The sequence below is a fragment of the Chaetodon auriga genome, chromosome 15 (assembly GCF_051107435.1).
Source record: "Chaetodon auriga isolate fChaAug3 chromosome 15, fChaAug3.hap1, whole genome shotgun sequence".
Classification (NCBI taxonomy): Eukaryota; Metazoa; Chordata; class Actinopteri; order Chaetodontiformes; family Chaetodontidae; genus Chaetodon; species Chaetodon auriga.
Window position 1 is genome coordinate 9,747,828 of NC_135088.1, and position 16,370 is coordinate 9,764,197.

The 16,370-nt window shown below is 42.0% G+C and overlaps 1 protein-coding gene across 2 annotated transcripts; it reads left to right on the plus strand.

The window, feature by feature from the left end:
* Window positions 1-448: 448 nt before the first annotated feature.
* LOC143333283 (beta-2 adrenergic receptor-like) lies at window positions 449-8,448 on the plus strand. Of its 2 annotated transcripts, none has more exons than XM_076751321.1 (4): window positions 449-672; window positions 4,166-4,328; window positions 4,468-4,759; window positions 5,394-8,448. In XM_076751321.1, exons 2-4 carry the CDS (start codon window positions 4,169-4,171, stop codon window positions 6,439-6,441), a joined length of 1,500 nt encoding a protein of 499 aa, XP_076607436.1. In that variant the 5' UTR covers window positions 449-672; window positions 4,166-4,168; the 3' UTR covers window positions 6,442-8,448. The 2 variants fall into 2 exon arrangements, with proteins under 2 accessions (XP_076607436.1, XP_076607435.1); XM_076751320.1 differs by lacking the exon at window positions 449-672 and adding an exon at window positions 1,301-1,745.
* Window positions 8,449-16,370: the final 7,922 nt, after the last annotated feature.

Sequence of the window (16,370 nt, forward strand, 5' to 3'; positions counted from 1 at the left end):
CAAATTATACAACTATGACAACCTGGACCTAACCTGAGCTGAGTTGTTTCTGTAACTAGAAATGCAACAGTTGTATTTGAAAGTAGAGCACATCTGAGCAACCAGGTTGAAGTCTGCTGCTGTCATGTTTTCAGCAGCAGTAGTGCAGTTACCCAGCAGCCAAAAACAGAAGTCTGCGGTTTTGCAGACCAGCATGTGTGAATGTGAAGGAGGGTGGTGCTGAAAAGAGCTCAGAAAGCCTTCCTTGAATAAACAAAGGTTAAAAAACTACTGTTCCCCAGAGGACACTGGGTGCTGTCGAGCTGTTAGTGCACTGCAGACACACGATATACACTACAAGCCATTCCTTGTCCTCTGATAGGCTACTGTCCTGCTGTGATGTCACGGGGGCTTGCTTATAAAAAAGGGTGACGGGCTCAGCTGCTTCAAAAGGGCAAGTGTGGTTGAGGGCTGAAAGAGTGTGTTTATACATGAGTGTGTACTGGAAAGAGAGCGCGAGGCAGAGTGTGTGTGTCACACACAAAACCAGACATTCATTGCTCAGCAGAAGAAGAAGGAGAAACACCAAAAAGCTGCTGACAAACTCATTATAATGATACTTTGTGTTGGGGATGTAAAAGCGTCTGGATTATCAAATCTCTGGATTGTAAAGCAGAGTGCAGAGCCCGGAAGGTAGGAAAACTAAGTCTGATTTAAAGCTGGTTTACGCACATATGCTTCGTGCGTACACTGTGTGCAAGTGAGTGCGCATATATACATACATACATATACGTATTCACACACATACACATACTTAAACACACTGTATTTTAAAAACATTTACTCATGATGACACCATGGATTTTTTAAGAACCAGTTTTACACAAGTGTCTAATCATTCAAACATTTCAGAGTTGTTAAAGTATTAAAAGTGTTAAATGAAATGGGTTGGGGTCAGCTCAGCGCCATTAACAACCAGCAAGTTTTTCTTGAGGTACTCTACCATTTTGTATAGTTTCAACATGGTAAAAGGATTCAAATGCGTCAAGGTAAATAAACTTGTTGAACTGAGTCATAACTGAGGTCTAATTGAAGCTTTCTGTATGATCAATTGATTTTGCGTTTATTGCTCGTGTGCTGAAATATCTACAAAGCATCAGTCTAATTCTCTTTTCTTTATATTCTAACAGCTACCACAGAAATAAGACCTCGGACCAAACCTAATTCAGCAGAAATAAGTCAGATTCTTGCAGTGTGAGGGTGTTTCTCATAATCAGTGAATCAAACTATCCAAATCCAAACTAGCTTTCATCTTTAGCATATGTGGTTTATTTTATGAGGACGTTAAAATGTTTTATGACTCAGTTGTTATTAGAAATGTGTGCTTTTCACAAAGTGCACAAAGACATCCCTCTTCCCTCACAGTTTGGTCTACGATTGTCAGTTTATTCTACTGAGCGCTCCAAAGGCTGAGTGTTGAATGTGTATTTTTGTGTTAGCACGTGCGCTTGTGTCTGTGTGTTTGTGCGTGCACTATTGTGTGCACTTTTGTGTGTTTGAGTGCTCAGTGTAATTACCAAAACTAAGCTATCTCTGCCCAAATATTGGGATATTACGTCTCAGTAAATCTTTTGTATTTGATTATTGACCTCAGAGTGTTGGTCAAGTTTCTTTGTATGTGTCTGTAACTGTTTGAACAGCTCATGCAGGAGGAAGAGGAGAGAGAGCAGAGCCTCTTTCTCAAGCCTGGCCATGCATTAGTTCAGGTAGCCGCTTTGATTATTGATCTGATCACTGGGGGGAGTGAACAGTTACAAGGCACCGTTAAAAGGTCATCAGTGTAAAGGGTGGCACGGTCGAGCTTCATGAAGAAAGCAACGAGTGCACTGAACATTTTAGAAACATGAAGAAATGAATAAATCACCCCTTTGGTTATATCCATGTTTGTGTTTGACGCATTAGAGCCTTTCAGGGGCAGACTGAGCTGTGCACCTTTCATTACAGCTGAAACAACCTTCTATGCGTCACTAATGAAAGATTGATTTTCAAAATCTGCAGCTAATTTTGCAGCAGATCCATTACAAGCCCCACACTCCAGCACCTCTGTGTTCTCTAAATAAAAGTGCGACATATACAACATAATTAAACTAACACCGATGATTAATGTGCTGTATTACTATAGTAACGTAACAACACTGTAAGTCTTTGTTTAAGTATGGCAGCAATTTATTCCATTTGCAAAATGACCATCATAAATAAATAATCTTGTCGTGGTCCACCCTGGGTTTTAAAATGCATCCCAGTATGCAACACTTCACTCACTGACCACGGCAGAACTGGGTAAACACTTCAGTGCATCTCTCTGCTGGCATTAACATGTGTTGTGAGTGTTTGGATTGTGTTGGAATAACACCAACATGCATATTAATCCAAGTGCACATGCAGGAGATCCAGCTAACCAAACAACCTCTAGAGGTAGTCAGAGGTGAATTATAAAAAATCAGAACATGTGTTCCTTGTTGCCTGTAAGTAAAAGAGCAAAACACCTGTGCAGCAAACCTGTAGAGTGCAGCTCAGACAGTCTGATCTTTTGAAGGATGACTTACGATCCTAAACCTTTGCTTACATCGCAGTACGTCCAGGGCCATCCTCTGACAGGAGCATCCCCTAACAGTCAACAGGCATCACCAGCGGCCCGTCGCACCAGCTACATAAGTTCTCTTTTAAGTTAGGGTGCAAAGGCCACACTAAAGATTAAAACTAGCTAGTTTGATGTGAAAGCTATGTAGATGTTTCGTAGCACCACAGAAAAGTAAGTTTCATCTTAAGTACTACTTATTGTGTTTTCACTTCCTGTAGCCATTCAGTGAAAAGCACTCTCTTAATGTTAAAGAACTGTCATGTTGTCTTTCCTGCCCAATCATCTTTGAACATTTTGCAATGCAAACTGTGTCATTTCCTCCTACATCCTCCAAGTTATCCCATCTTTCAAAATGATGCTCCATGCCAAACGTCATTTTAGGGAGAACCTGTGCCTTCTTTGTAACAATTTCAGCCGGTGGAACCCTTAAAATGTTGGTAGCGCAAAATCTCCATCCTAAATTAGAAATTATGTCCAAACTAGGCTACGTTTGAACTTACGCATAGCTGGTGCAACCCAGTGCAGATGTCTGCTGTCACTCTGTATCAATAACAGTTGCATACATGTTGCCTAATGTCTTGTTTTCTCCACATCCTGTGTAAAATTACTAAAAAAAAGCTGCTGAGTAATAAAAATGCATATGATATCAAAAGGTTTGTGCTACCGCATTCACGTATTCTTCTGCAGCATATGTCCAATGTACTCACAGCAATGAGGTGCAATAAGACTTTGCCAATAGTGCTGCTGCTCTTTTGCAAACACCACATACCACATAAACTGATGTAGCTCATATAGCACTTCACAAGCCCCAGCACTTTCCAAACATCCATCCACACCTGTAGGCTTGGCGTATGCTTGCAGACAGTGATGAGGACAGAGCCAAGAAGCCAAATGTAAACTCTGTTAAAATATGTATTCACAGTTTAACTTGATTATGCTTCAAGACTTTTTTACATGTCATTCTTCCATTCCTTACTCTCCCCGCATTTCCTGCCACTTCATGCCATGTTGGTGGGTGTATGTATTTGTGTGTGTCTGTGTGGTTGTGTTCTATTTTCTATTATCATGTTTTTATCCTTTGTCAAGCACCTTGTGTTGCATTTTTATGTATGAAAGGTGCTATACAAATAAAGTTTGATTGATTGATTGATTGATCCTATCATAAAAACAGTAAACATGCCCCCAAGCTAATTTTAAAAAACATAGTAATTTGTTCATCGTGAATTGACTGAAAATGGAGGTAAATGGTAGCGATATGGACATGAGAAACATATAGTGCATGCCATTACATCCCAGCAGGACACACCTGATATCACATTCATGTATATGTTAACCCTGGGGGAGAGAGACTGAAACGCATGACGACCACTGAACTTGATGAACTCATGATAACATTAAGGGACATATAACTTCCTCTGTGAAAGACCTTGTGTGTTCATCCCAGTAAGAAAGCAGGCAGGGAAACTGGACTCTACTCCTGAGCTCTCCTGAGCGGCTTAATCCATTGTGAACAAAGCTGTGTTGTTCTTTGTGTTCTGACTGTAGATCATGGAACATGGGAGTGTTGTCTCAGCACTGGCTAACCAATCAAAGCACAGCAACTCCTCCCTGGTCTCTGACTGGCCAACGAGGTCTTCGGAGTACAGTGACGCAGAGCTCGTGCTGCTGGGTGTTGCAATGGCTATCCTGGTTCTGGCTATAGTTTTTGGTAGGTTACAGAACATTTCATCATTTCAGTGAGTTGATGGTTTGTTGAATCAACTAATTGGAGGATCAACACTGGAATATTTTTACATCTGATTTATCCAAATGTCTCTTTCAGTTACGTTGCTCTTTCCTCCACCCAGGTAACGTGCTGGTGATCACAGCCATCCTGCGGTTCCAGCGGCTCCAGACAGTCACCAACCTCTTCATTGCCTCGCTGTCTATTGCTGACCTCATCATGGGTTTGGTTGTGGTCCCTTTTGGCTCCAGCTACATCCTGGTGGGAACGTGGCAGTTTGGAAACTTCATGTGTGAATTCTGGACAGCAGCTGACGTGCTGTGTGTGACAGCCAGTATAGAAACCCTGTGTGTGATTGCTCTGGACCGCTACCTCGCCATCACCTCGCCACTCCGCTACCCAACACTACTCACCAGGTATGACCAAGACATTTTGCTCTGGTTGTGTGGGTTTGAATTAAAATAATGATTTCAGTTAAGAAACTTTCAATCAAAAGCAAATCTTACTAAATGTATAACAGCACAAAATCAACCAGCTTTTCACAGTTTCAGCCCTGGGTTGCTAAATGAATTCAATCTTTATTGGGTAAATCAATAATGACTCACAAAGGTGCTGCTGCACCATTTTTTACATATTCAAACTTTCCAGCATGTCGTACATCTCGCCACATCCCTACCAGTGATGTCATAACAGATTTTGCCTTTGACAGTAGATAGAAAACACCTGTAGTGACATCACTGTTTGAGGTATGGTTTGATTTCCAACGTGCTGGAAAGTTTGTAGAAAGTGAGAATTTGAATCCATAAAGCAGTGCACTCATAACTTTCCCCTCCCGTTACTCAGCATGGTAATGTCCTGGGGTATGATGTTAGAGAGAAACACCCCCTGTAGCCTACAACTCACCACCACCAAACAGTGCCTATCATGTTGCTTTTAGAGCACCTCTATTACAACTTAAAAGTAAATCAGTGCAATAATTCTCACCTATCTGTTTCACCCTCTTTACAGTATCCTTCACTTATGTGCACTCTCTTGTCTCCTGCTGACCAGGGGCCGTGCCTTTGCAGTGGTCCTTGGGGTTTGGGCAGTGGCCTCCCTCATCTCCTTCCTGCCCATCCATCTCAAGTTGTGGGTGTCAAGTGATGATGAAGCTCGCCGGTGCTTGAGGGACCAGTACTGCTGTGATTTCAACACCAATGCAGCGTACGCAGTGTCGTCCTCAATTGTGTCCTTCTACCTGCCGCTGGTGGTGATGATTTTCCTGTACAGCCGGGTCTTCCAAGAGGCTCAGAAACAGCTGGAGAAGATCAGAGGGAGGGAGAGGCACTTTTATAACTTGCATTACACTGCACAGCTGACTTATCCCAACGATAGTCCTGCTATGAATACACTCACGGCAGGAACTGAGGTGAGAGAACAAGAAGGGGAGGAAAGACTAAACATGCAGAAAACAGGAGGTACAGACACTGGTCAAGAGGAGAAGTTAGGAGAGAGCAGAGCAAGGACAGAAAAAGGGGAAGGAAAATACTCTGCCACAAAGCGTCTCAAGTTTTGTCTTAAGGAGCACAAGGCTGTGAAAACTCTGGGGATCATTATGGGAACCTTCACTTTGTGTTGGCTACCCTTCTTCATCCTCAACATCCTCATGACCTTCCTCAAATTGGGTGACATTAAGCTGCTCTTCAGACTCCTCAACTGGCTTGGATACTCCAACTCAGCGTTCAACCCGCTCATCTACTGCCGCAGCCCCGACTTCAGGCACGCCTTTCAGGAGATACTTTGTTTGAGGGGCAAACAGGGGAACTGGGGAGGGAGGAGAGGATGGTGTTGGTGCAGGGAGAGAGATTGTTACTCCAAGTCCACAGGTAGGATGAATGGTAACTCAGACCCGAATGGTGTTAGGGGGCTGGCCGTTCAGAAGAGATCAGGGTGGACGGGCAGTTTAGAGAGCTCCATTCGAGACAGCTCACTAACTCTGGCTCCTCCACCTTCTTGCTCTGACGAGGTTTTAGAAGTAGCTCCCGGTTCCCTGACAAACTGGCAAGCTAATAGTTCTGCTAATGGGAGCTATAAGGAAAATCAGGCTTCTATTGCTTGACCAATTAGGATATTAGACTTTACATTGTGTGCGCATAGCAGTGCAGTAAACATCAGTTTGATGAAGCTCAAGATATTTGCTTTTCATCTAGATTGACTCAACTTTTTGGTCTTTTTTGAGGATGTCACTTCCAGTGTTAATATTGTGTAAGGTGTATTTCAGTCAATGTTATTGAAATTCTACTTGTGATCACTTCCTCTATGCTGCTGCAGTTTCCCTAACAACAGTGTAAACCACAACGGCAGCTACACAGCCTGGCTTAAGTCTTTAAGGTAATTTTCAAGACATCGTAATGCAACTTTGTGAGACAGTAAGGTTGAATTGTAAGCGCATCACTGTCAACAACACGATGCAAAAATACTAAAATAGCTCAAATTAATGCTAATAAAACAACATGCAGTAGCAAAGTGAAACCAAACATTGTGAGCTTCACCAAACTGGAACTTACAACAGGACTATTATTGGAAGATGCATAAGAGAAATGTGATATTATAATGGACTGCATATGAATTACTTCTACTACTACTACTGAAATACAGGAAATACAGGCTTTAATGATTGTTCGATAATCAAAATATCAGGCATGCTCATGCATTCCAAAATGCCTCTTCGCTGAAAGCAGTCAAATAGGAAAATCAAAAAACTGAAGTTGCTCATAAGCATAGGAAAGTCAGACATTTGTAGGAAGGTTGGTTGTTCAAGTTTCTGCATGCTTTCAGGCTGGGAAGAGGCAACTCAGACTCCCCACAACTAAAAGGTCATTATGCAAAAATATTATAGCACCGACTGCTTCACCAATGGTAGAAGATTCAGAATGTATGTACTGGACTGCAGGTATAAGCAGTTGTGAATGTGTAGCAGCGTATTGCACAAAAGAGAGGATTAAAGCAGTTTTGTCTGACTGATCAACCTAGATGAGATTCATAAGAGAAAATGTTCGTCTGTGTTTGCTTAAAGCCCCTGAAAACTTGTCTTATATTTGTCTAACCTATAAAACATTCAAGAAAATGAGCAACAATCAAAGGACTGTGTGAGTGTTTGGTGACGGTGACAGTAACAACCCGACAATAAGTCATCAGATTTTGATTCAAACATCAAGAAATACTGATTAGTCTACGGAAGTGATATCACGCACCTATATAGAAAACTCCAATATAAAGAAGCTGTTGGAAAAAGGTCAGTTTTTAGGGTCTTTAAGCTGAATTATAATGAACATTTAGATATAATCTTGCTGAGGAAACACTTCAGTTTCTATGTAAACCTGCAAAGCAGTGCTAATAACCTTGTCTGCTGGCAACAAAAGCAGAAGCCGGATAAAACCTCCATGAAGCAGAGATAAAAAAAAATAACACATTTGTTCGCCCTGTGGCTAAAAGTCTTATATGAAACGGCAGGTCTCATAATAATAATAATAACCTCCTCAGATTATCAAGTCCGCCTATTTTCATTCCTTCCTGATAAACCTCATAGCTGGTCCAAAGTCATTTACTGGTGTATATTTGTAGATCAGATAAACATCTGAGACCCAAACTTGTGACTATCATAACTGCTCCTTCTTTCTCTGTGTTTGCTTTCTTTCATCACGTATTCGCTGGAACTATTCCCCCCTCTGTCCAAACATCAGCGTCGACCCACTCTTTTCCTTTTATCCTGTCTGCTCTAGCTCTGTTATACTAAGAACATTGTAATCTGTCAGACTGCGCCGGGGAGATAATTTTCATGCTCTGGGATGTATTTCCATAACATCATCCGTTAACATTCACTGTAAAAACATAGCAGTCACATTACACATATTTGAAGGGAATTAAAAGTGATAATGATAAGGTAGCCATATACAGTTTATCTGTGGGGACTAAGTGGACAAATAACATTTTGAAAATGATCTCCCCATCCTTGCTTTTATATGTATAGGTAATTATTTCATTTTTTGGTTAATTACACCTGAACAAGGTATTGAGGGTATTGTGTACTGCACGTGTGTGTGTGTGTGTGTGTGTGTGTGTGTGTGTGTGTGTGTGTGTGTGTGTATGTTTTGTGTACTTGTGATGTGATTGTTAGCTGTTTGTGCATTTCAAAGCTTGACACATGCCATTGAATATTTGTAATTTACCGTAATGTGTATGTGTGTAACGACAAGTGGCAAAATACTGAAGTTTTGGTTTTTATTTCAAATTTTGTATCACGTTTGTTTGTCCGTGTGGACGTAAGGTCACACAGTTTAAAGCAACATTATGTTACTGTTACTGTACCTTAAAATAACTGCTTCAAAAGCATTCGGATGGTACTCTGATGGCGCCTCTTTCATACCCACTCTGCACTCCAAACGCCTGTTGTTGCACTGTGTAACTTTGGTTGTCAGGTACGATCTCCTGTGAGAAGAGCAATGTGTCACGCACCAACTGCAATCTCTGAAACCATTCCGGTTTAGCCTTGACATTTTGGCTAATCTCTACAAACTCATTTGTCAAATGCGGATATGTCTTTATTGAGATGACACCAACTACAGTTCGTCATTGACTTTGGTGGAAATTGAGTGTATTTTATGGAAAAAAAAATCATTTTTTCCTCTGATGTCCTCCACTGCTCTGCCTCAACTCTTGGTGATTTATGGAGGTTCTTCGTAGACAGATATCTTTACTTGTTGCTAAAGCAAGCGTTGTAGCTGCCACTAACTAGTTAGCTCAGTTAGCCATGAAGCTACCTGACTCTGCCTGTACCAGAGTGGGAGCTCAGATTACCAGAGGGGTGCACAGGAGCTTTGTACCACCGGGAGGGTGAGATTTTCAGGCACAGGTGGTGGGGAACCAGCAGGGAGTGGAGCCAAGATGGGCACCAGAACGAGGCTCAGCAGCCTCTACGGACATCATTGCAGAGACAAAAAGACAGAAGAGGACAGTTGAGAGAGGAAGCCAAGAGAAAAGGGTAGACTGACTGGGCAAAGAGGCAAGAGTAAACGTCACAAAATAAAACGCTGCAAGACAAATGCGGAGCTGACCTTCCTGCTGTTGGACCAGTAACATCAGCTGACTTGCTACGTCTTGTGTTGTTGCACTTGCTTGATGTTTGGCTGTGCTAGTAAAGATGCTGGCATGCTAGTTTTTGATCATATGTGATGCAATCATGACAAATGCATGTGCAGCTGTCCATATTTATGACAGTGGTGTATGAGTGAATTGCACTAAGAAACTTTAGGGGTGCTAAATTGTAAAAAAAACAAAAGAAAAATATACCAGTTCTTGCATAATGTTGCTTTAAGCAGCACTGAAACTACACTCAAAAAAATGTGTAATTCTATGTCATATCTGTGTGTCTATCTCGGGATACTGAGACAAACCTACATCATTGTTGAAAATAAAGGGCAGTTTTCAGTGTAGCACCAGAGGAGCGGATTTTATTTTCTACCTCCATCAGACTCACATGAATGTCATCTCCTCTCTGTAAATATTTATTCATACGCTGCTGTATGCGTTTGTGAGTAAAAGAATGAAGTTTGAAAACTGCATCATTTCAATGTGCTGCTTGTGTGTGCGTGGGTGGATGGGTGTGTGAGCACAGGGGGACAGGCTGTCAAAAAGAGACAGAAAAATAATGAAATGAGGAAGACGTGCTTAACATAACAGCCGACAAATAAGACTACAGTTTAATATTAGCTTGTGGTGGCCTATTAGCCACAGCTTGCCTTCTAACAAACAATGTTGGGGGAATATGAGGTTATTTGGACAAAAAGGCATTCCCATTTAGTTCATGATGTAATTTATGGTCAAATTGTTTCAAAGTATTTCTGCTAAACACTACTAAGTCCAGGAGATTTTGATGCCTCTGACAGTTCTTCTTGTGAAAACAGTGGATGCACAGTTTATTAGACTGGGTGCTAATCTAATCCTTCCTTTAAAGGCTGCCAACTACAGCAAGACAAGTTTTCATCTTAGCACTGGTTCTCACTGGCAGTCCATAATGGAAATGGTGATTTGTTGTGCAGCCAGTTAAAAAAATCAGCCTGACAGACAACGAGCTGCACGCTGTTGACCAAGCTGAACGTCAAAAAATCCAATTTCAAAGACAGTCATAGTTTCTCGCAAGGCAAATAAGAAATGTCCATAACTCTGGCAATTTTTCCAGACTTTGCCTCAAAAGGCTCTTTGTCGACACGTCGAAATGTGAGTCTCCTCACACTACAACCTTTTGAAGTAAGCCCATAAGACAGAGGCTTTCTGTGCTTATTCAGTCATCCAAGTTAGTCATGAAGACTTCTGTTTGCATTAAAGTTAAAGTGTGTGTGTGTGTGTGTGTGTGTGTGTGTGTGTGTGTGTGTGTGTGTGTGAGGCCTGACGTGCAGTGACAGGTGCAAGCGGTCACAGCAGCAGCTACAGTATCAGCTGCTGCAGAGGAAATACAATCAGCTATACTGCCTCAATACACACAGACACACACACACACACACAGCTTTACAGTTCAACATGAAAACACACTGTGTGTATGTATGTGTGTGTGTCAATATGACCTGTTTCCATGGAACAAGTTTCCAATTGTATGTACTTAACATGTATGCCTTTCTGTCTTGTGTCCTGTATGTTAGCTGTATCTATTAAAGTGTCTTGGTTACTGCTTTTTTTCCATCCGTGTTTGTTTTTAGTATTGAAACCTGCAATCTGATCCGTGTTGTGGACTGTGTCTTTTGTCAACGCAACACCAAGCAGTTTTACTGACCTCTATTGGTTTCAAGTCTGTTGCACATTAACCGCACACATTAGTGTAGCCGACACATACGGCGGAAACTTCTAATTCACGACAGGAAGATGAGAACATTACAGAAGCCCATTGCCACCAATGTGGTGAAACACCAAATCCTGTAAAACTCTTAGTATCATGAACTTAGTATCTCAACATAATGAGAGACTTGCTGAAAGAAATGACTTATTTTCTCAAATACATGACTAGACTTATGAGTCAGTCAGTCATTGTTTTGAGAAAGCATCTTATTATAATACAGGATGCTTTTTTTTATCGCATTGGTGAAAACAGGCTAGAACATCAGCCACTGCAGGTCCATGTGAACAGAATTTTCATCTGGTGTTACGCTACTCCATTAATTTCTTTTTGGGAAGCACAAAACCACAGCTCAAGTCATATTGCTTTGACCTCGGCCTTAGAGAGGATCTTATGAAATAATAAAATCCCCTCAGTGGTTTGATTACATAAAAAAGTTTATTCTTAGTGCTGAGTGTTTGATTTGAGGGAACATTTCCATCACATCTTCTCTCTCTGTGTCTATCTGTTTACTGCTCTATCCATTAATTTGTTTTGTTGTCTTTGTTTTCATTTATTTCTTGTTTTATTCTCATGTCATTTGTGAGGCATTTTGTAACCCTGCTCAGATAAGATCCATATACATAAAGTTATTATTACTATTATTATTAACCTTTAGCATAATTTAAGTTTTGGACGCTGTGTGCTTTTTAACATTAAACCCACTGAAAGAGGCGTGCTGTTGTACATCCTCACACCTTCCCTCTTTACATGCGAGTGTCTGCCCTCACTTCCCTGTCAAGCATTTGTCTGGGCGTGTCTGTGTTTATCTTATTATGAGGTGTTAACTGGCATTATAGAGCTGACAACGGGCAATCACATATATCCTGTGTGATCACTCACCCACAAACACACAAGCATTTACAGACACACACATACACACACACACCCCTGTTGACAGGCAGATGCAGTTTGATCCCTGCAGATCAAAAAAGAGACCCTCTGAGCTGCGCCTCAGGCCTTTGTACACAGTACACAGGGCTGAAGGTATGCCCTCTAGATAAACACACACACACACACACACACACACACACACTATCCATATCTCCATCTCTTTAATAAATATATGATTACACCTGCACCAAATGCATGCATATGCATAAACTTGTGCATGCACAGATACTCATGCATTTAATATTTGCAGGCACACATGCAAAGCACACATAACCACACACACACACACACACACAATGATGCACACGCTGGCTATGCAGAATATGCAGGATATACATACATAGACACACAATGTCCTGAATGTGTGTGTGTGCGCGTGTTACACGTGTTGCCAAGTGTATCTTATGATCACAGAGAGTTTATAGATGGGGAGCTTGTGTTTCTGCTTGAACTGAAGCCGACCCAACATCTCCTGCCAAAAAGCATGAAAGACAGTGAGAACAGACAGATATTCTGTCTGTGTGTTCGTCCGTCTGTCGGCGGCACACACGTACAAACAGACCACATTTAAAACCAAAAGCTGTGCTGTATCATATATCTAAAGGTGAAGTGTATGGCATTGGGCTTTGGAACATCTAAACACAGCCACCCTTCTTCTCAAATATTAATATGCACAGTATCTGTAGTTGCAACACATACATGTACATGTTAATTCTGGGCCAAAGAGAATGTAAAGTTTGAGCTCATGTGACTACCAAGCAGAGCACTAGAGTTTCATTGATACTAAATATAACAGCATTTCTACACCGCCTGTCCTCCTATTTCCTCCTATATACGCACAAGCGCTTATACTGCATGCATCTATTTGTGTGCCTGCATGTCGCGTGGCCCCGCTGACTGCTCTCACAGTGGACTGCTGCCTGCGTAGAGACATAATGTTTGTCTGTCCTTGGGAGCTCGGGTGGAGGCATCTGAGAGTCACTTGACGCAAGTGTCCTCCTGGAACTGAGGAAATCAACTGGAAGAGAAAGGGAGAACGCAAGGGAAGAGGAGTGAGTGAGAGGATGCACAAATTTAACCTCTAATCGAAGCTGGTGGATTTACAGTTTTGACTGTAATGGATGTGCCACAGGGTTTTATGATATCCCTAACCCGTAAAATACACACATTTTCAACAAATGTTTGGTAGTTAATTCAAGTTTTGCATACCTGCTTTGACCTGAGAATGAATGAACGAGATAAATATAACTAGTACAGAGCAAAGACTTTGAACACACACAGGACACACAGTCTCAAACACAGAGATCCATCACCTTTGAAATTTAAATCATTCATATTTGTTCACCAGGCAGGTGGTGATTAGTTGTATCGCCTAAGCCTTATCATACATCGATAACGGTGGTGCAGTGTGTGGAGGGTGGCTAACAGAAGTCTGTCTCTAAACTATATTCATGAGCGGAAATAAAGAAAGAGCTGACCCTGCCTGAAGATCCACAGCAAACACAGACAGTTGTTTCTTCAGCTTCATGGAATCCAGTCAGGAGGGGATGCGGTGTTCTCTTTTCAGTACAGCTGTGGCCATAGAGACATCATTGTTGTGTACTAACAAGTGTAATAATTAGCCTTTTCGATTGTAAATGTACCTGCCTCTTATGACATCAGGTGTATTAAAAAGCTCTCTGAGGCTAAAGGGTACATTAGTTCATGAACACGAAGCAGCCAACACACGATAATCTGTCAGGCTCGTGACTTTAAGGGACATAAATCCTGACCGTCAGTGAGGGGGGACAAAATGACTGACTGCTGTCAAGCAGAGCAGAAAAGAAATGTGTTGTGTTGTGACTTAAAACTCACAGATCCAGCAATTGGGATTGTAACTTCTGAACTCTTTTACTCTTTAAATCCAGGGATTACAACCACATAACCACACACATCAGTTATGGGAACAAACACAACAGTGTATCCAACCACAGCATGACTCAACACTACACTTATCACTGCTGGTAGCTTTGGTCTATAAATAAGGCCTCTCTATCTCGCTCACACGTCATTCTGTGCTGACACACTGGCCAAAGGACTGACTGTAAATGAGACCCTTGATCTGGTTTTGGATCACGGCCCTGACCACTTGTACGGGGGGTTTTGTGGTAGAGGGAGAACACATGCTTTTTTTCACCTTAAAAGATGTTTAAACTCTCATTCATTTGATATTGACCATTTGATATGGTGCTAAACTCTGAAACTGACTGATTTATAATGATGGGAACTTTTCTTTCACACTGTTTTTATACAGATTAACAAGCATGTTATTTCTTACCCAAATTAGCAGTTTGCTTCCACTCTTTTTGCTAAATTAAGCTAAAAGAGCCCAGGGCTGCAGCTTCTCATCTAACCCTCAGCAACAAAGTGACTAAGCGTTGAACCATTCAATGATAGGCACGATAGATGTAAACATGGCGAACACTGACGGAGAAGCATGTCGAGCGACACCCAGCTGTGCGAGAGCGAGATATGAAGCTCTCCAGCTGCCATATATTCAACACAGACAGAACCTGCAGATGCTTAAATCTGTTCAGAGATGAAACCCCAAGACATCTGTGCACTACATAAAACCATAACATCAACCATCGAACTAAGAGGAGCCCCACTCCACCTGTGCATGGTATTTGGGGCCTTGGTGGTAGTCTGGGAGCTGAAAGTCAAACAGTCCTCAGCTCAGGGTGTTAAGCTTGCTATACCATCTGTATAGGTTCACTTGACAGATCCATATGTTACTGAGGCAGGCAGGCAACCCGGGTTTACCAGCTCAGTGTGGAGAATTTTAAACAAAATGTTTGACAGTATTTTGATTACTTTACATTGTCATCATACTGTAACAATGTTATGGAGGCCCTGAAATACCAATGTATTAAAACCGCAGCACATTGTGGTACTGTGGCTTAGCCTGTAGCTACATTATCTGGAAAAACTTAAAGATGACAGCCTATAGATGTGTGAAAGGACCATTGTGTACGATTTAGGGGGACATATTGGCATAATATGGCAGAAATGTCATATAATATTCAAAAGTCCGCCATGTTGCGCCACCATGTTTCTACAGTAGCCCAGAACGAGCAAACGCTGGCTCTAAAGAGAGCCTTTAGTGTTTTGGGGCCACCGCAGCCGTGCCAGCAGTTCTTCCATGTGTTCCCTGTGCTTTTCCCTGCCTTTGTTTCTCTCTGTGTGTATGTCTGTGCTGTGGGAGAAGCCCTCCTCAGCCTACACACCTGTGCCAAGCCGCACACCTGCAACCAATCAACTCATCAACCCTGCAGTTCATCAGCCCCGGCTCTTTGACCACTTGTCGACAGATTGTTCGGTTCGCTAACATGGTACTAACAGTCCAGCCAAATTAAAGTACGGGCTGTATTTTCCTTGTGTTTGCCTGAATGTTGTTTAATTCTGTGTTTACCTGTGCCCCACGTTCATCATCCCTCTGTCGTTTCCAGCCGACTACTCGGCTCTCTCTGCCTGATCCACTCCACATTAGTTCTGGCTCAGCTCTCTCAACAACTTTTCAGTGAATCTGCATCTGGATTATTGCAAACTGAGTGTCTTAGACCTGCTTTTGGGTCCAAGAGCAGTTGTACATTACACCTTTTTCCTATAGACCGCCCATTATTAGAGATGTCTGTAAAACTTTTCGACAGCACCCCTGCAACTGTAAACAGGAAAGTGATTTTTAAAATACCATCCCAATGTAAAGTGTACCATATGGCCGAGCAGGAACACACAGGCAGGGCCAGCAGGAGAGACACTAACGGGAGTGTGCAGCGCTGTTTACAGAACTGCTTTAACATGGTCTCACAGCTTAAGACTGAGAGTTTTGATGGCTTAGTCACACGTTAGGTGTCACTTCTGCTCATTTTTTAGGGAAGAACACATTGTATTCGAGTGTGTGTGTGTGTGTGTGTGTGTGTGTGTGTGCATACACATTCGTACTTCCCTGTTCTTGAAACCTGACCTGAGTATTTCTCCTGTGCTGCCAGTGTTGCAACATATGGCCTCACACCAGCTGACTGGGCAGTCTTGGCAACAGGCTGAATGTGTGTATTTGTGAGTCCATGTATATAGTATTATGCATATTCATATGTGCATGAAGCCAATGTGTGTGTGCATATGTGTAGCCTCTGACTATGAATGCGCCTGTGTAACCCCTGCAGCCTGTGTGTGTGTGTGTGTGTGTGTAT